At 41.9% G+C, this 21314-nt stretch overlaps 1 protein-coding gene across 1 annotated transcript in view; it reads right to left on the bottom strand.

The window, feature by feature from the left end:
* stard13b (StAR-related lipid transfer (START) domain containing 13b) overlaps positions 1 to 19646 on the bottom strand; it is a 62882-nt gene extending 43236 nt beyond the window's left edge. Inside the window, exons 1-4 of the mRNA XM_056440558.1 lie at positions 19548 to 19646; positions 17045 to 18131; positions 11573 to 11716; positions 10247 to 10393 (exon numbers count right to left, since the gene is read on the bottom strand). Coding sequence (XP_056296533.1) covers positions 10247 to 10393; positions 11573 to 11716; positions 17045 to 18013 — 1260 coding nt within the window. The 5' untranslated portion in view covers positions 18014 to 18131; positions 19548 to 19646. The remainder of the gene's footprint in view (positions 1 to 10246; positions 10394 to 11572; positions 11717 to 17044; positions 18132 to 19547) is intronic.
* Between the last annotated feature and the right edge of the window lie 1668 nt (positions 19647 to 21314).

Genomic DNA, 21314 nt, shown 5'->3' with positions numbered 1-21314 from the left:
AAACCATGGAGGAGGGATGAGATCAACGACAATGATTTTGAGATTTTGGCTTTGGCAATTTGAATGTAGCTCAACTCTGAAAAAGAACGTCACATTATTTGGCTGTGAAAACCATTAGAGGCACACGCCCAGTTCCCTGAATTCAGGGATAGATACCCTAACCCTATTTCACCCTGCATTCTTCTGAAGTGAAATCACTGCCATAGTGGATTACAAACTTCCTGATGGACAGGAAGCAGCAGGTGAGGCTGGGAGAAACAATATCCAGCACCCGGTCAGTCAGCACTGGTGCACCTCAGGGATGCGTGCTCTCCCCACTGCTCTTCTCCCTCTACACCAGCGGTTCCCAAACTCAAGAATGCCGCGGCCCAATTTGAAATCTGAAAATCTACTGCGGCCCACCCAAGCCTTTAATCACAACCAGCGTTGTCGACGGGGGGGGGGGGGGGGGTGCTGAGCGATTATATACATCTCTTGTTCTGCCTGTTTTGTGATATACATGCCAAAAAGGCGCCTAATATTTCTAGACTGAAATAATATCGGCATTATAATTATTAGAACTATGAGGATTTTTTTAGTTGCCTATTTTGTGGAGCCCCCTCAGGACTTGGTGCCCTCTGGCAGCGTGAGTGCAGCGTTATGGGAGCGGCGCTGATCACAACAAAAAAAAAAAAAAAACTAGGGATGATTATGAGACCTTCAGAATTTAAATTTAAAAATTATTAACCGACAATGTGTTTTGTATTTTTTTTTTTCTTTCTCATATATATATTATTTTTAATACTACAGAGAGCCCATTTGACATTGTTTTTTTTTTTGGGTCAGAAAAATAGGGTCAGATAAAAGAATAACATGTAATTTAAATCATAAATATTTTTATATTAATTTCAAACTTTTCAAAATTGAAAATTAAAAACATTTTATTTATTTATTGTAAATGACCTCTCGCGGCCCACCTGCAGTACCCGCGGCCCACACTTTGGGAATCGCTGCTCTACACCAACGACTGCACCTCAGGAGACCCATCTGTTCAACTCCTAAAATTTGCAGACGACACATCAGTCATCGGCCTCATCCGTGATGATGACGAGTCTGCATATAGGCGGGAAGTTGAACAGCTGGTCCTGTGGTGCGGTCGCAACAACCTAGAGCTGAACACGCTTAAGACTGTGGAGATGACAGTGGACTTCAGGAGGAGCCCCCCAGCACTGCCCCCCCTCACCATACTCAATAACACTGTGTTGGCTGTGGAATCCTTCAGGTTTCTGGGATCCACAATCTCCCGGAACCTGAAGTGGGAACCTAATGTCAACAAAATCATCAAGAAGGCCCAGCAGAGGTTGTACTTCCTGCGCCAGCTTAGGAAGTACATCCTGCCTCAGGAGCTGCTGATCATGTTTTACACCACAGTTATAGAGTCTGTTCTGTGCACTTCAATCACTGTCTGGTTTGGATCGGCCACCAAACTGGACCAGAACAGACTCCAACGGACAGTCAGGTCTGCAGAGAAGATCATCGGTGCCAACCTGCCCACCATCCAAGACCTGTACACCTCCAGAGTCAGGAAACGGGCAGGAAAAATCACTGCAGACCCCTCCCACCCCGGACACAAACTATTTAAACTCCTCCCCTCTGGTAGACGCTACAGATCACTGTTCGCCAAAACCTCGAGACACAAAAACAGTTTCTTCCCCCTCGCCGTCTCACAACTAAACAATAACCCACTGTCGCATATATATTTATCCCTGCACTTCTCGCACTCTCCACTTCTTCTGGCACTACTGTTTCACAGCTACTGTATATAGCCATTCCTCTTGTATATACTTTAAGTCACTTTCTAAAACTTCTTAGACCGTTGCACTGTTTGTTCTGTACTGCACTGTTTGTTTTGTTTGATCTGTATTGTATTGTGTTGAAATGCATATTTTGTGTAAGCACTGAGAGACACTTTACCTAGTCAAATTCCTTGTTTGTGCAAACTTACTTGGCCAATAAAACTGATTCTGATTCTGATTTTGATAATAAGTCAATAAAGATAATCTGCAGCAGGGATTGTGAAATGATTTAGAATACGTTAATTCAGAGGCACCAGCCTGCTATCCTCAATTGATCTTTTGTGTTAAGTCAGGAAATAAAAATGAAAGGAAACACCATCAAACGCACTTTAGCTGAAGATTATAGGACATGTTATTCAATTCAATTCAGTTTATTTGTATAGCCCAATTTCACAAATTACAAATTTGTCTCGGAGTGCTTTACAATCTGTACACATAGACATCCCTGCCCCAAAACCTCACATCGGACCAGGAAAAACTCCCAAATAACCCTTCAGGGGAAAAAAAGGGAAGAAACCTGCAGGAGAGCAACAGAGGAGGATCCCTCTCCAGGATGGACAGAACAATAGATGTAATGTGTACAGAAGGACAGATTTAGAGTTAAAATACATTCAATGAATATGACAGAGTGTATGAATAGTTCATAGTAGGCATATTCCACGATGGAGACCTCCACGATCCATCAGGCAGATGGCGGTGGGGAGGAGGACTGGGCGGAGTCTCAACAGTGGGCGGAGTCTCAACAGGACAGTGGCATAGTCAGGAGCAGGAATTCCACGACCCAGACCTCGATGATCCATCAGGCAGATAGGATCTATGCCGTCTCATAGGGTCCGATGACCCCATGAGACGTGAAGTCAAAAGGACTCCGGGGAGAAAGCAGAGTTAGTAACGTGTGATTGAGAGATGAAAATTCATCCTTAAGGAGAGAAAAAAGAGGAGATAGGTACTCAGTGCATCCTAAAACGTCCCCCGGCAGCTATAAGCCTATAGCAGCATATCAAGGGGCTGGACCAGGTGAACCTGATTCAGCCCTAACTATAAGCTCTGTCAAAGAGGAAGGTCTTAAGTCTACTCTTAAACGAGGTGACTGTGTCTGCCTCCCGGACTGAAATTGGAAGCTGGTTCCATAAAAGAGGAGCTTGATAACTAAAGGCTCTGGCTCCCATTCTACTTTTTAAGACTCTAGGAACTACAAGTAGTCCCGCATTTAGTGAGCGCAGCTCTCTAGTGGGGCAATATGGTACTACAAGCTCCTTAAGATATGATGGAGCATCACCAATCAAGGCTTTGTAGGTTAAGAGAAGAATTTTAAAAGTGATTCTTGATTTTACTGGGAGCCAGTGCAGAGCAGCTAGTGCAGGAGTGATGTGATCTCTTTTCTTAGTTTTAGTGAGAACACGAGCTGCAGCATTCTGGATCAACTGGAGGGACCTAAGAGATTTATTAGAGCAGCCTGATAATAAGGAGTTGCAGTAATCCAGTCTCAAGTAACGAACGTGAACCAATTTTTCTGCATCTTTTGAGACAAGATGTGCCTGATTTTTGAAATATTACGTAGATGAAAGAATGCAGTCCTTGAGATTTGCTTTACGTGGGAGTTAAAGGACAAGTCCCGATCAAAGATAACGCCAAGATTCTTTACAGTGGTGTTGGATGCCAGGGCAATGCCGTCTACAGAATCCACATCACCAGATAATTGATCTCTGAGGTGCTCAGGGCCGATTAAAATTACTTCGGTTTTGTCTGAGTTTAACATCAAGAAGTTGCAGGTCATCCATGTTTTATGTCTTTAAGACATGCTTGAATTTTACCGAGTTGGTTGCTCTCCTCTGGTTTTATCGATAAATATAGTTGAGTATCATCTGCATAACAATGAAAGTTTATGGAGTGTTTCCTGATAATATTGCCCAAAGGAAGCATGTATAAAGTAAATAAAATTGGTCCAAGCACAGAACCTTGTGGAACTCCGTGATTAACTTTGGTGGTTATCGAGGCGTCATCGTTTACAAATACAAACTGAGATCGATCTGATAAATAGGATTTCAACCAAATTAGTGCCGTGCCTCAAATGCCAATCGACTGCTCCAGTCTCTGTAACAGGATGTCATGGTCAATGGTGTCGAATGCAGCACTAAGGTCTAACAAGACCAGGACAGAGATGAGTCCTTTATCTGCTGCCATTAAGAGGTCATTTGTAATTTTCACCAGTGCTGTCTCGGTGCTGTGGTGTTTTCTAAATCCTGATTGAAATTTCTCAAATAAACTATTATGATGTAGAAAGTCACACAACTGATTTGCGACCACTTTCTCAAGGATCTTGGAGAGGAAGGGGAGGTTAGAGATCGGTCTGTAGTTAGCCAACACCTCTGGATCCAGAGTGGGCTTCTTCAGGAGAGGTTTAATAACAGCCACTTTGAAGGAGTGTGGTACGTGGCCTGTTAGCAGAGACACATTGATAATATCTAATAGAGAGCCGCCAATTAAAGGCAAAACGTCTTTAAGCAGCCTCGTCGGGATGGGGTCCAAGAGACAGGTAGACGTGTTCGAAGTAGAAACCGTTGAAGATAATTGGTCACGGTTGATGGGAGAAAAGCCCTCCAAATATACACCAGGGCATACAGCGGTTTCCAAGGCCATTCCACTTGAGGACAGATTGGCACTGGTTATGGGCAAGAGAATATTAATCTTGTCCCTAAAGTTAAAATCTTTTCATTAAAGAAGTTCATGAAGTCATTACCACTGAGGTTTATAGGAATGCTCGGCTCCACAGAGCTGTGACTCTCTGTCAGCCTGGCTACAGTGCTGAAGAGAAACCTGGGGTTGTTTTATTTTTTCTATTACTGATGAGTAATAGGCTGCTCTGGCATTACGGAGGGCCTTCTTATATGTTTTAAGACTATCTCGCCAAACTAAGCGGGATTCTTCGAGATTAGTTGAACGCCATATGCGTTCAAGCTTTCGTGGCGTTTGCTTCAGTTTGCGGGTCTGAGGGTTATACCAGGGAGCAAACCTCCTCTTCCTCACTGTCTTCTTCTTCAGAGGGGCTATCGAGTCCAGTGTCATTCTCAGAGAGCCTGTGGCACTGTCAACAAGATGATCAATCTGGGACGGACTAAAGTTGAAGCCCATTGTTACATTGTTTGCCTTTTGGAAAGTGGTGAAAGGAAATGGATGATACATACTACCTGTTCCTGCAAAATTAAAGAAAACAAAAACAGGATTCTCACTTAAAACCAGACAGCAATCTCTGATTCTGAAAGGTGAAGCCAATGCAGAAGCTCCAATTCAATCAATTCAACTAGACTCCAGGGGGTTAAACTTGCATTCTCTCCTAGCCATAGGGTGACTCCTCTGGTTTCAAAAAGAAGCTTCTCACTTGATTAATCACCTCAAACATTGCAAATATGAATGTATTGTCTTAATTGCTAGTTTCAAGTCTTTATCAATATGGCAAAATGTTCATTCAGTAAATTATGTTCCCAATTAGAGTAAAGTAGACCATAAAGCAGGGTTTTAAGGCGTGGCTACCTTGTCATCTACCAGAGCCATATACAGTGTCTCTAACATGGCGTCACTCTTCCGCAGTCCAAATTTGGTCACTTCGGTTCACTGCAAAAAAAACAAGATGGCGATGGACAAAATGCCAAACTTAAGGCTATAAAAACCACAGTCCACAAACCAATGGGTAACGTCCTGGCAGGAGATGAAATGACTGCAATCCAGAGCACTGACAGTGTCTTCCTGATCTGGACCGGTCAGGACTGCTTGCCCTCCCTTGCCAAGCTCTCTCCTTCATTTCCCCTCAGTGCCCCAGTGGTCTGATTTACGCGCTTGTTTGCTTTCACTGTTTTCACATTTCTACCCAACTCCCGACTCCCAACCTGCAGGTCTGCAACACTGTTGACTCTCCATCATGACGGTCACTTGGCAATCAGCCCATGTGGTGCTGATTCAAACTTCCATCAAAGTATGTGCAAAGGTTTTATTAGTCAGTTGGACTCAACATAATAAGTTAGTTGTGTACTGCATGTTTCATGAGGGCCATGACCACCCACTGTTGTCATGGCAGCAGAAACGCTTGCAGTGTTAAGAAGCTCTTGGCTGGATGAACGACCTACAAGGCTGCCACTTGGCTGAGACAACATAAAAAAGACCTGATTGGCTGGATTAAACAGGACAGGTGGTTTTGTTTATCCACTATGTGTCTTTGTTACACGGCATGAGTCTTGGGACAGCGGCACCTGGGATTCCAGTTTTGATTGGAGGCAGATGGAGAAGAAGATTTAAAGCAAAGAGAGTCACAGCCAAAACATTTATGGCAGGTTATATTAAACCACCAAGGGTGTCCATGTGGCTCCAGGGTTAGCATGCTCAACCACTCCAGTAGATGCTGGTATGTCTGACTCTTACTTTACAGAGAAACAAGAAAAACAAGTCATAAACATATGACTCAGACCCTTAAAGATGTATTATTACCTTCGCATTGAAAATGCCGGAAGGTTATGTTTTGATCGCCGTGTATTTATTTATTTATTTATTTATTTGTATGCGTGATATTCGCAAAACTCAAAAAGTATTGAACCGAATCGCATGAAATTTGGTGGGATGATTGTTTATTATCCGGGGACTAGTTGATGAGATTTTGGGATCGATCGGGTCAAAGGTCAAAGGTCATGAACAGGTCAAAATCTTTCGCAGAACTCAAAAAGTATTGAACCGAATCGCATGAAATTTGGTGGGATGATTGTTTATTATCCGGGGACCAGTTGATTAGATTTTTGGATCGATCGGGTCAAAGGTCAAAGGTCATGAACAGGTCAAAATCTTTCGCAGAACTCAAAAAGTATTGAACCGAATCGCATGAAATTTGGTGGGATGATTGTTTATTATCCGGGGACCAGTTGATTAGATTTTGGGATCGATCGGGTCAAAGGTCAAGGTCAAAGGTCATGAACAGGTCAAAATGTTCAGCTTTAGTCTCGGTTTCATAAATAAACGTTCAGAAATTAGCACTCCAAAAACCGGATGTGTGGCTCCAGTGGAGATGTGTTGATTTGACACAGCTTCAAAGACACGTAACTCTCTTTTTTTCAATAGCCAAGAGAAAGTATTACATCTTGGCATGTCTAGAGCACTGGCCCACTTTAAAAACATCGGTGTAGCTCAGTTCAGTGGCAGTCAGATGGTGGACACATGTCAAATGTTGCAGGTCAGGAAAAGTGACATCCTCCACGCAGGAGCAGCAGGAGTCCCTTTCAGAGCTGTTGGCTTTGCTTTCACCAACAACCATGTTGACATGGAGTGGCAGGTTGGCGTAGGTGAATGATAGCTGCTGTCCCAGCACACATGACACCTTGACTGAGAGTCAACAGGGCAGTTATAGGACCTGTCAGTCCCAATGACAGCACAGCGTGTCTGTTCTGCCTATTTCTGTCAACACCAGTAAGAATCCTCAGCCCAAATACTTCTCTAACGACCAATACTAGGACACATTAAAGAGCTGGCAGCAAGTGCAAGTAACTACTACCAACATGTATACAATAAGAGCTAAACTGCTTTTCATGTTCAATAAATGTCTTGATTATTTTCCCAGTTTAGTTTAATCCATGTTAGAAAATACAGAAAAAAGGACCATTACATTTTCCAGAGCCCAAGATCATGTTTTCCCATTACGTGTCTTGTCTGACCAACGGTTACAAAAAGGAAATTGGAAGTGTTTATGAAGAGTCTAACTAATGCCGCCTTGATAGGATCAAAGCAAATGAGACCATCAGCGAGAATATCTGCTACTTCTATGTTGTTATTCTAAATGCTCGTGTTGCTTGGACCAGGAGCCGAGCTTCTTCGCTCTGACGGTCACACCTAGCTGCAGTGAAATGAGAGGTTTTCTAAATGGAAACTAAAACAATTTTGTCCAAAAGGAATGCCGAAATCGACACAAGAAAAAACACAAATCCTCTCATTTGAGAAGTGAATGTTTGGGCACATGATCTTGACAATTAAAATATTGTATTAGTTGACAATTCAATGAATCAACAAATCATAATCGGTAGAATTAGAATATATAGACCATTTAAATAAGACTAACTGCATAATTAAAGTGCTGAAACTTACCATATAGTTAGTAAATACAAATATATATATGTATATATATAATATATATACAGTACATACATATTTATATTTATATATAATATATAGAGAAAGCGATATTTCCCTAATGGCTGTTATGAAGTCTGTTGACTAAATGTGCATACCATCACCATGTAGACATTGTGTAAGTAATGATGTGAAGTGGGAACAAACATATATAAAGATAGATATCTCCCTCCATCAGACAAAATCTTTGCCAACATCCAACACATTCCAGCTAAGATTAGCTCTGCCTGCATGATGTGTAGCAGATTGAGGGAGATATGAGGTGCATTCCAGTTTTTAGAGGTCATTCAGAGGCAGGGGGAGTCAGAGGTTGTCGGGCAAGTGCCAACAATCTTTACCAGATACATCCATAAAGCATCGCTCAGTAAATCCATACCTGCTGCTCAGGCATGGTGTACTGGCTAACACATTTGGCCTGTTTATTCTTAGAGTTCGAGACTGTGATTCAATCTGTATCGCATTCTCGCCCGCTGCTGTCAGAGGTTTTATGCGGACTCAAGAGCTCTTACGTAAGACTCAGAGGAGGAACTCTCTGCATGTGCAAAGCTGCTGACATTTCATCTCATCTGTTTTTGGAAACTTTACAGGGTCACGCTGAAACCAGTGCACAAACATAAAGGAATAGTTTGACATTTCTGAGAATATGTTCGTTTGCGTGCTGGTGTAGAGTTGCTGGTATGGGGATCTGGTTACCTCTGGACAGAGCCAGGCTTGCTTTTTCTCCCTGTTTCCATTCTTTATTCTAAGCAAGTAATATAATCTCTGCTTAGAAAGCGAAAAAGCATATTTTCCAAAACGGGAAACATTTCAACTTAAACTATACTTAAACTGATAAGATCCTCCGATCCTATCCACATTTTCAGCCTTCAGAGCACCAAGTTTCCCATGCAGAAAATGGTCAGTCTCAGACATACAAATTTGAACACCTCCAAGAATATCAACATTTGCAGTGCAGTATTTGTTAAATTCATTATTGTATAACTAATGAAAATGTAACCAAAAACATGAATATCATGTGATCTCATTGTACTCAAGGTTACAATGCAGTCAAAATACTCTTGTCTCTAACATATGTGTACATTCCCAGCTGTCCTCAAGCCACATTTTAACCCATGCTGCTATCATTTCCCCTTAAGGTTTCCATAAAAAAGACAGATGGCAACACATCTGAGAAGTAAGAATCATTTAATTTCAAGTGCCCAGTGCTCACAGACAAAACAATCTCTTTTAACTTCTGAAGCTCAACTCTGTCTCACCCCAAGAAACTTCAGGGTGATTCCAACCTTCTGCAGTCTACAGAATATATCAAGGTAATGTGGTGAAAAATAATATCACTGAATACAATTGGAAAGTGTAAGAGTTTCTACTAATAAGTAGGTTGTTTGCCATGCCATCTCAGCCGAGCCATCAAGACAGCACAAAGCACGAGCTGAAAGGCTTTGGATTTAAACCCGCCCTGCATTCTGCAAATCTCTCAGTTGTCTGTTTCTTTTAGGGTCGCTGAAATAGTGACAATTATATACTTTGTCCAGCAGAAGTGAGTCCTGCTTGTTTAAGAATGCCTAAGCTGACCTTATTCTCAGAGAAAACATCGAATATTTACTGATGTAGAGGGAAGAGCAGCTGAACAGATGGAAATGTCTGACTTTCAGCTAACTGAAGATGGATTTATCTTCAGAAATCAGTGTTTTTTTCTTCTTCTTTCAACATAGTGATCATGACATAGTGGTCAAATATGTTTTGATTTTGAGAATTAGATTTTTTTCATTTAGGAAAGAAAGCTGACAAAATATGTTGTACAAGTGCAAAACCTTCTCTTAATGACGCAGTCATTAGTTTTTTTACCCTTAGCGTCTTCTCGAAAACATAAACGTCTAAATCGAAACTGTTCAAAAACCGAAGAACAAAAGGTTTGGCTGAATTTAAATTGAGTCTTTTCAGTTTCATCCACAAACAGACAAGACCTTTGAATTCGCTGGGAGAAATAGTCAGTGCAGTGCATGGAGTAACTAGGTCACTGCAGTCCCCCAAAAACCTTAAAGCCAGATTTGAGCTAAAAAAATAAAACATGTGCGACCAGTTGTGGAGTTAGAATCAAAGGAATTTAGCAGCTCACAGCCTTAAAGATGAGAAGTTGACAACAGAAATGTATCCAGCAACTTTCGCAGGTACTGTACGCTATGATTTCTCAGTGACTCTCAGAAACCGTGGGACCACTGCAGGAAGCTTTTATTCTCAGAGAAACTTACCGTCTTCTTGGTTGTTGCTCTTGTTCCCATTGTGGCGCTGCGAGCAGCAGAGGACCCGTCCCGGCTCGGACATTCCCCTCTGTCTGGTCGTTGGGGAACTTGGTGTTTCAGGGCTTGGTTCAACGTGGACTTTGAAACAGCATCACACTGCAACAACATCACAACAACAATCAAAGACTGGGTCTGGCCGAGCAGACTGGGAAAGGATGGTCTCAACAGTGGCCAGGGGAAAAACAAAAAGGCTGAGGTCAACTGCTGGGGCAGTGAAAACTCCACTCTCAATTCAGCCTGAGAGAGGCACACAAAAGTGCATGTATGTGCGGATCTTCTTTTGAGAGGACAGAGATTATAACCTCGTCAAATATCCCAGTAAAGATGTCTTGTCCTGCCCAGTCGCCTGTCATTAGTTAAAGCAAGTAAAAGTGAATGCCTGGGATGGTTATGCAGATGCCTGGGAGGCATGTGAGCCCCTCTCAACCATTCCTAATGGACCAAATCATACAAACTCCCTTCAGTACAATAGTTCCTCTGTGCAGTACATACATATGGACGTCGAAAGAGCACTTTTGTTCCCAAATGCTAACTCTGGTGGGATATTTCATGAAACATGCCACCATGAGAAGAGCCCTTTTTAGGGACAGAGCTGCTTGGTGCCAGTCGCAAACCTCAAAAGCACAATGACTGTCTGTTCCCGCCGCACCATTCTGACCCGGCTAAAGCCTGTACACTCTAGTATCACATCTAAGAGCTGCAGACCTACATCATTAAACAGACTTAAATCAGAAATACACTATAAAATGGCCTGACAAAGCGCGTAGTGTTGCAGACTATATCCCCATATGTCACAAGTCCCAGACATGGTTACGACTCACACAAGATCGGCATACTGAATCTCCTCTCTCACATCCTGGATTTATGGATTTCAGAGAGCTTGTTTGAATCTAAACCTAATGTTGAACACTTTCAAGACTCAGCAGGACATACAGTTCCAATGAACACCTGTTTCTCACAGGTCCGAATAATCCATCAGGATTTCCTCCCCATAGAGCAAAGTAAATTGATTCGGCGGAGTTTACAAGCATGACCAAGTATGCAGCGTACGATTCACAGGAATGTGTACAGTACCAAGCGTGACATACCATTGTGTGCGCATACCGTTAGGTACCGCGTGCTGCTTTATAACGCAGTTAAGGTATGTGTTTATATCAAATCATAAGGTACAAAACTCTGAGTCAAACACTTAGGAAGTATGGTGTTAACTTGAGGTACAGCAGTTGTGATGCAGAGCTGTGCGATGAGTCATGATGAGTGTGAACACACGCTCACCTGTTTCTTGCGGGTGGTGCATGGCGTGTTGGAGGGGGAGGAGTTTGCACTCAGCGCCTCTTCTATGTCTAGATTAAGCTGGTCGAGTTTCCTCATCAGATGGCTCATTGACTTGGACCAGGGAGAAGTGACCTGCGAAGACTCCTGTTTGTAATCAGAGAAGTACAGATTTCAGCAAAGACAAGCCACTGCTGCAAAAAAAGAGTATTGAGTCAAAGATTGAGCCAATTGCAGCAGGTTGATGCAACTAACAAGGTTGTGTTTTCAGAACGTGTGTATTTAAGCTCACTTACTCCAAAATCGTAATAATTGGATTATATTTGTTATCATATCATTGGAGTATTTTTTTCCTTTTTTTATTTTAAAATCAATAAATTGTTCATGTTGTGTCTCATTTTATCTTTATTTTCAGATTTCTCCGCAAAATGGCAGCTTTTCTTCATTATCGAAAGTTCAATTTGCAGCAATAATTAAAAGGATAAATACTCCCTTAATTACTGACACGTTTTCCCAGAAGGTACACTCACAATACTACACGTGTGAGTTTTAGGTTAAGGTCAAGTAGAGCTGGTGACACATCATCAAAATCGATTAATATCTTAATTATACGTCTCAGTTAAACTTCCTCAAAATCAGACACTCATTTCTTAATCTGACTTTCAAACCTGCAGTAGCAGTAAGTGAAATCAGGAGTGAAATCAGGTTCATTACGTAGTCCAGTAATTGCCTGTCATCCTTGTCAGACTTATTTAACACATGAGAGCTTTCTGTGAGGTCAAAGCATCTGGAGATTTACCACTCTGCCCTGAACTTAAAAAGAGATACAGGCAAACCCACAAAAAAATATCTTGTAAATTTCAGATGCTACATCAGTAGAATTCACTGCTGCTACACAAGGAAATGTGATCTCCTCTGCTGTGTCTCAGGGTGAAAGAGCAAAGGAGGAGGGCTCCAGACATGTGTGCCATCCAGAGCATGATGGAATTCCCTGCACTGGCTTTCACTCGTCCCCAGACGCACTGTGTATATAAATAGACCATCCCCACACAGACAGGAGCTGGGTCGGAGGAGCTGGAGGTCCAGCCTCATAAATCAGCAAATCACCAAAGCATAAATTATCATTGTTAATCGTGGTGATGGTTACATGCTGCTGCCTGATGCATACTCTTCTACAGCATCAATATGGAACATTTTTCAGAATCCCAGAGTGAAATCTCTTAACTATTTTTCCAGAGAATATTTCTTGAATTTCTCCTCCAAAGTTTTTGATACAGAATGACGAATAACAGTATTTCCTAGGAAGTCCCTCCTGGAATATGGTTTCATTCGGAAGCAGCAACGAGTGTCAGATGAGGAGGAGGCCTATCTGGCTCATAGTTTTAACAAAGAAAAAATATATCAGAAACAAATCTGATCCTAAACAATAACTATCCCAAAACGTAAATTATCTAAATATAGATAACATAACAGATAACCACATCTATGTGTTTCTACAGTCAATGGTTCTTTAATGTTAAATTGACTCCACTGTAGTAATAACAAATATTTTGGGGAATTAAAACTAATTTCTGTGACTGAGCCCTGATAACTGCCGCTCACTTCTTAATCAAGTCATTATTCTATTTATAGCATTGAGCCTCTCAATGCACAATCATTTCATTGAAGGGAATCAGCGATAAATATTCTGATGGGAAATCCCCAAAATATCTTGCGGGTCATCCTCAAACAAGTATGACTTGTTTTTGTATTTTTATTGAATCACTGTATAAAAGAGCCAAATGAAAACAAGCCAACCGTGTGACCTGTTTTGAGAGTATTTGCAATCCATAGACTGTTGACTTCCCATAACTTTAATGTCATTCAGTTTAAAAGAATATGTGTTTGGTTACATACACCTCTGGAAATACATCTTAATTTGGCATATATCTATACCTTTCTACAGTTGTAAACATGAAAATCATTCTTCATGAAGCAGCACCTCTAAAGTATATTACAAATTAAGACACTGGCACACTTATATTATGTTGTATTGTCCCTAAATTGTGTGGAATTAGGTGGTCAGACACCAGACGGTCCATTTACCCCGCTGACCACCCAGTGTCAGCTGACTGAACCCGCACTGGGAGAGAATGCCTTTTACCACTCAATCTCTCAGGAATGGCTTAAATCTGGCCAATCCCCTGCTGACCCCTGAGGCCTTAGGGGTCACCTGGGGTCACTGAGAGGAAAACGAAATTCTACCCTTTTCTGCTATGTCTGCCTTCCAAGCTGACCAGGTTGTATATAACTGGTTTGACCTGGGATCAGTATGTTTAGATAGTTCAATCCTCTGTGTCTGCTCAACAAATATAAGGCTTCACATTCACTTTTTATAAAGACTGATCAATAACAAATCCACTTCTCTCTCACTCTACAGCTACCCCTGTAATATGTAAGACAAGAATACTGCAGTAAGTCTTATAATATGATTCTAGTTTAAAGATATGAACACTGATTCCCGAAAAGTCCTTCTACACTCTTTCTTTCAGTTTCTGTGAATTACAAAAAGACTAAGAAAGATGCGGTTTGATGAATATTTTTAGTATTTAAGTATTTGTTTGATATTTGGTTATAACAGCAATAATGTCAAATTAAACTGTGCGCAGGAACATAAACATGGCTCCACTTCCTGTTTATCATCATTCTGAAATCAATGTAGCCTAGGGGTTTTTGTAAAATCTGTTCAAGAAATATCTGTATTTTTTAACCTGCACCCTATTTTCTCATGTTTAAAGGCAAATCAAATGTCTCCAGTATTGAGTGAGAGCGCTGTAGACGGCAGCTACTGAATGGACTGTATATGGTAAATATATGTTGGTGAGAGGAATTCCAGTGGTGTCAGAGTTTGTTGTGTTGAAGTAAAGAAAGTTTGGCTTCAATTTGTCAAGAAGATCTTGAATGTCATGGCTGAATATCAAAACTATTTTGACAAAGTGGATGCAACTAGAGATTTCCAAATGTTAATTAATCTGGATATGATGGCAATCACCAATCCTGCTGAAATGCCAATGAACAAGAAATGAGCCTCCGCCTTCGATTTATGTTTCTGTGTGAAAAGATGATTGCAACTCTTCAGATCAAGAGCAAAGAGCTGGAACACAGTAGTCTTTCTAAATGACTGAACATGTATGTTGTATGGAAAGAAAAATAGCAGATCATGGGAGCTGGACTCCTAACTAACCCCTGGATTCAGACACACAGAAATGCAAGAACCGGATGGCCCATTCTGGCACATGCTCAAGCCAAATCTGGAACACATTCACACTGTCTCTCTTCAGTGACATCCCCACAAGGTGCTTGTTAGGAATGTCGGCACTTATACTTAGAACGAGACAAATTCCAGAGAGGGCTTGACGCTCAAGTGAGACAGTAGCCTTGATTCATCTCTGGGTGCCTTTCCCCTCGATGCAGCCCCGTTAATTGTATGAAGTCCTCACACCATGGCAACTGAGCTCGTATGAGTCAATCCTTTAGCGAAATGCATTCATGTTATCTTCTGGGCACAACAAAATGTGAGCCCACAATAACTTTATCAGCACAAATTGGCCACATTGTGAACCCCAACACAGCAGCTTTGACATGGAAATGAGGAGTAAAGTGTGTGAGCTCTGGGCTCGATGCCGAGTCTGCGCCACCCACAGAGAGTGCCACAGATCACCATGGAGGTTTCCAACTGTAGCAGGCGGTCATGCGAAAGGGCATTGGCTACCTGGCTCCTCGCAAGAATACATTACAGTCTTAATTTCCTCCGATGTAACACACCAACTGAACACAGGCACAACGGTGTCTGTGGAGAGGGAAGGAGAGGTGAAGAAAATTTTATTTCTAGGGGCATTTAGTCAGTTGAGCTTAATGACGCAAGCAGGAGGAGTCATGATATGATGCAACACTACGCATACAGTGCCCTCACATGGTCAATGTTAACAACTGCATCCATGTGCTTTTCCCCTAACTTCACCCCACTTCAATATTTAACTTGTAATGTAAACACATTTAAACAATACAACTAAAACATTTAGTTGAATATAATTGTTGTGGCATTCTGCATTCAGATCATTTGCCCATATGTTTTGGATTTATTATTGATAAAAAACGAATGTGTGCATAAATTATGAATATTTGTCATAACTGTTGTCATCATTTTGACTTTTTATAAAGTTTTACAGTGTGAAGTTGTAATAAGGATGCAGTTAAAGGGTTATGCAAATTAGATGCCCATTCAAAATGAGTATTGGTCCTTCCAGCTTCGAATGCAGATATGAACAAAATACTCTAAGGTAACAAATTAAATTTGATTTCCTGAAAGTGTAGACTTTCCGAAATATATATAATATTATGATAACTGAGCTTGTGGTGGGAGGACATGAGAAGCATTGGCCTGCTGTCCTTTGATAGCATTGACAACAGGCTCCCTGGATTCCATACATTCCTTCTCTCTTCCCCAAAACAGCTCATTCAGAACAGTGTCATTTGGCACATGAAGCTGGCATTACCTCAACATCTTACCAGGCCAACAGACAGAGAAGCTAATCTCCACCAGCCATTTACTCCGTCCTCTTTACATGTGCACTATTATCTGCAGACTGTTTAGAAAAGGATGACAGTTATGTGTTATTGGATTTATTCTCACCAGTTGTAACGGATTTGAAAAATATTTATGACTGTCCACATGAGGCTTTAAAAAGGCAAAACAAATCAGGGATGAGGGTTTAGAGGATGTTTACAACCAAGGTAAGGTTATTTATGTTAAAAAGAGACTGAAATGTATTCTTGATTTTTTTAAAGATTAAGAGAGCCGATCAGTAAAAGAAGTTCAGTGCAATGGGATCTGTCAAAACACTGCTGCCTGCTGAGGGAGAGGAGAGAAAGCAGAGGCCGTTTGCATTCCTTCTGGATCGGCGTTTCAACGGGACAAAAGTGAAGTCAGTGTACTCCTACACACTCAGTATACAAACTATGCATTATCTCACAGTGTCATGATATCAGCGTCATTTGAAGCTGAATAAATCCACACAAATCCATTTTCTTTAAGAAACAACGTGTTCAAGATTTCTATACAGGGTTTCCAGTTCCTTTGACTGATTTATTTGATTTACTTGAATTTGGGGTAATTCCTTACCGAACATTAGAATTGTATTACTTGTGCCTATTGCTATTCTACTTTTGACATTTTTTAATTTGTTGCCCCTTTTGTAGATTATGTGGATTATGTGAAAGACAATTTGTATATTAAGCAGAGATACATTCGCAATTATGCACGCAGGCTTTTCCATGGTATTACTGTATTTCACATGCGAAAATAAAAATGTGCTTTTTATAGGTGAAAAATTTCCTTAAATGATTTATAACGTGCATTTATGTGATATTTGGCATTTTCACGTGCATATTTGTAAAGGGTTCCTAGTGGATGCTTTTAATTGTTTAGCAGCATACCTCCTGGCTCCTGGTCTCCACCGCTGCTTTATGACCACAGTTTCTGGGCGAATGGTTGATTTCTGCTCGGGCGCTCACAGCTGCTCTCCTCTTCTGTTTGTCTTTTCCCATGCTCCTCTGTCTGCGATTGACCACATACTCTCTATTCTGAGGCCACTCTGAGAACACATCATCGTCGTCACCATCATCACCATCACCATCACCATCATTGTGATCATCCTCCTCCTCCTCCTCCAGTGATGACTCTCCATTGTCAGAACTCTCATTGACAAAAGCATGGCCGTCAGCCCCCGAGAAAAAGGTGGAGTGTGAGAAAGTGATGGAGCTCGGTTTGTGCTTCACAATCCGTGGGAGATCCAGAACTCTCAGGATGGATTCAGGGACAGTTGAAGGGACAGTGAGGGTAGGAGTGGAGTTCGGATTGAGGATGGGACACGGGTCGCCCGGAGGCACAAAGACATGGCCATTTGAGATTGTCTCTAACCTCTCGAAGTGTGTTTTTACACATCCAGAATTCAAATCTACTGTCCGACCAGCATTATTCTGAAGCACCTGGTCTTCTACAACTGGAACAGGAAGTGAACAGCAGTTGTCATTTGTCTGAGGTAGTGTGGAACCAATACCTGCTTCATGGAGCTGGGCCGAGGCCAATGGAGCAGGGTCCAAGGGTGCTTCACTGAGAATGACTGACTGTTCAGACTCCTGTAAGCACCAAGTGTAGTCACATTCAATGTTGTTATGACTGACACAAATAAAACTCTCCTTTAGCCTGTGTATGTCTTCATCCGACTCCAACAGCGAGCTTTGGGCTTCAGGGAGACTATCAGCCCCTCTGTGGTCTGCTGAGCCGTTAGCCGACAGAGCGGAGCTTTCTGAGGTCAACTTCTGTGTAGAGAAGGCAATGTTCTGTAATCCTGAACATGTCCAAGACTGATGTCCTTCCAAATCCACCACAGATGGAATCTCCATTATTGTTGTTTTCTATAGTTTCTCATAATTCAAAACATAAATCCACAGGTACTTGTGTTTGATGTATCGTACGGCCATTTTTCTCCAAGATGCTCAGTCAAACCGCGCAGCAGATGACCTGGAATATACAGAAATGAAAATACGTGAATGGCATGTAACACGACAAGCAAGTGAGATAAAGATGATTTCCAAATACAACACAGGCACAATAAGATTCATTACATACATACGTCTTAGATGTCTGTGTGTCCTGTAATTATCGAAGTCTCGCTATGCTCCCAGAGTTTTATGTAAAGGTTCTACATCCAGCCCTGATCAGCTCTGACAATCTAGTGAGCAGTGTGCTGTGAAATTCAACATCTGGCTCAGGCTGGGCTGTTCAAGTCTGGATCTGTTTCACACACGATGGAGGTGACATCACTGCACGGAGGAATCTGACTGCTCTCCCCCAGTCGTTGATTTACTACGAGCTACAGCATTCATCAGGTAGAAGATGCCCTCCGTCAACTTTAGTTAACCCCTTCATTAAGACCCTCGTTAAAACACACCTTCGTCAAGTTTGAGACATCCGACGAGACGAAAATAAAATAGAAAAACACTATATTAACGCAATATTGAGCTTATCATCTGGTTCAACCACACAGACTTTTATCAGAAGACATTTACCGGCAGGATAACAGTGCAACTGAACCAAGAGACTTTGAAAATAAACGACCTGCAAACAATCCAATTTGAGTCCAAGAGACCAATTTGTTTTCCCCCTCATGCTTCAACAACAAACAATTCATCGTATAAATCGAAGCCAAGATGTTTCTATAGAAAACAATCAGTGTGTTTTCTTGAAATGTTCCACACAGCTACATTGATTTAATTCATTTACACATGTGTATCTGCTGGTACTGTGAGAAAGGTGCAGTTGGCAGCACCTTCACCATGGCCTTGAGAAAATCCAAACACACACATGGATACATGCAAAGAGACTCTTTTGCTTTTAGGACACCTCAGATAAAGCAACCTTGGACAAGGACAAAAACCTGATGCTGAACTGAAGGTGTTCATAAATTTGACTGGATGGAGGAAATACAGTATGAATACAGTATAAATAATAATAAAATTAGATGGTGTATAGTGCCTCCTGTAAAACCTGTGCCTTTGTGGTGAATGGGAAGAGAGCCTACAAGAGATTAGGGTTCCTTCCATGAAACCCCTCTTTTAAATAACACCATGCAAAGAGGGTCGCATTATTCTCAAATGAATGCAGAGGGAAGGAGTCACAGTGTGAAAATGAACTGGCTAGTGTTGACTGGCAAGCCAAGACCACAACGTGTTTAGAAGAGTGAAACAAAAATAATAATCTAGGTTAATGTTCAACATAAACGTCCCGAACATGTCCTCTCGCGCAGAAACAGCAGCACTTTCTCAACTTCAGGAAAGGAGGATTAGCCAAGAGATAAATGGAGCGTTTTAATTTGTTTCTACATCATAAGCAGATGCCAATCAGATTCACAGGTAAAGAAGAAGAAAAAAGACTCACCTGCGGGGTGGAAAGAACGTTGTCTGTGTTGCCCAAACAGTGTCACCGAGAGCGTTTGGCAGGAAAACAAACAGTGGCAGTGAGGCGCGCTCCTGTTGGAGCCGAGAGGGTTGGACTGCCCCTTGCAGAGCCGCACTTGTGTCCCCATAGGCCTATTCTTCTAAAAAGGCAAGCTTGTCATCACAACCATCACCCCCCCCCCCCCTCCTCATGTTATTTCCCCTGGGGGGGGGGGGGCTAGCAGTGACTAAGCCATTCAGAATATGCGTAAGAGCAGAGAGTATGTGCTCGTTGGGAGATGGAAAGAGGAGGAGAAAGGAGCCAGAGGGTGGGGAGGAGGAGGGGGGGGGGGGTTGAAGGGAGCAGCAGTGGTTGGCACTGTAACACGGTGAACTGGGTTTCCAGCCCTCACAAACAGACTGTGAGGAATGGCTGACTTCAGCGGGCCGAGCTCTGCAGGAGCGAGATGCTCTGCAGTCCTGATCTATCGCTCCAGAACACCGGGCGGAGGAATGCTGTCAGGTGAAAGGGGAAAGCTGCGAAGCGCCATGATTTACTGGAGCACATTACACAAAGATTAAGGCGATATCTCCACAAGAGGATTTCGATGTTTAAATGAAACCAAAAGCATATTTCCTCAAGTTTCTGTTCTGCACGATATTTAGAAAATCTGCCACGAAGGAACGAGACAATTTGCGAACGTCACCCGTCTGTCAGTGATGCAAAGCACTCTATTGATAGTATATACACATTCTGTTTGTGTCGAAAACAATATTGAACAATCATGGAATATCCAAATGATCAAAAACACTTCTTTCTCAAATCTTCTGGATTCATCCTTTGATAATCCTGTAATATTGACACACTTTCTACTTTGTGTTCTGCTTGTCATTCACAATCAGTCGAACTGAAGCTGCGAGCAAATGGTATGAATGATACATTATCTTGCAAATGTGAACCAAGGCACTCCACAGTAAACAACGGTCCTCTTGTGGTTTACAGTGAGGTATGAATGCATGTAGGAAGAGCCAAGTACATCACACGGGGAACGTGAGTAGTGAGAGATGGGCACAGAGAGTAGACATGAGAGGGGCAGTTCTGAGGAGTTGCGTGTTCATTGGCTGAGGGCTTGTTGTTTATGCAGCCCCCCGGGCTCCCTGATAAGACTGAAGGGCTGAAGAAAGAGTTTCTGGGTTTACAGTCTGTAAGTCCTTGACTTTTTAGCAGGGGGGGGGGCTTCATTCATTCATTTGTTTATTCAATTATTCATTCAGTCTCCTCACCAGGAGAGAGGCAGTGAGGCCACGGGCACAAATCATCACTTGTCCTCAGTTTGACCTCTGGCCAGAGGCGAGAAAATGAGTACTGACTTCTCACATTAATAGAATATTTTGCAGCGCGCCTTCCTGTTTTCCCCTTTTTTTTTTCCAAAAACATATCCTCACTTTACCCATCAATAAGGCCTCATCTTTATTTAGCCTGTACAGACTTGTGTACTTATATATTGACTAGTATTTTTTTTTAAACTACATTTCAGATAGAAGGTAGAAATATCCTGTGGTGTATTTAGGACTCAGCTAAATGCAACAGCCATAAATCCACAGTTTGACCGGAAAGATAAGGTATGTGTGCAAGTCTTTGTTTGTTTCCTTTCTTTTGTTCAGAGTGAGTGACATTCCTGATGTCCTTGTTGGATATCTGTGTTTACATTTCCCCTACTGTCTGAAGGGTTGCATGGAAAGGTTACAGGACGTAAGCGGGAGGTGT

The sequence above is a fragment of the Pseudoliparis swirei genome, chromosome 20 (assembly GCF_029220125.1).
Source record: "Pseudoliparis swirei isolate HS2019 ecotype Mariana Trench chromosome 20, NWPU_hadal_v1, whole genome shotgun sequence".
Taxonomy (NCBI): Eukaryota; Metazoa; Chordata; class Actinopteri; order Perciformes; family Liparidae; genus Pseudoliparis; species Pseudoliparis swirei.
Note: the sequence above shows the minus strand (reverse complement) of the source record. Positions and strands in the feature narration are given on the sequence as shown.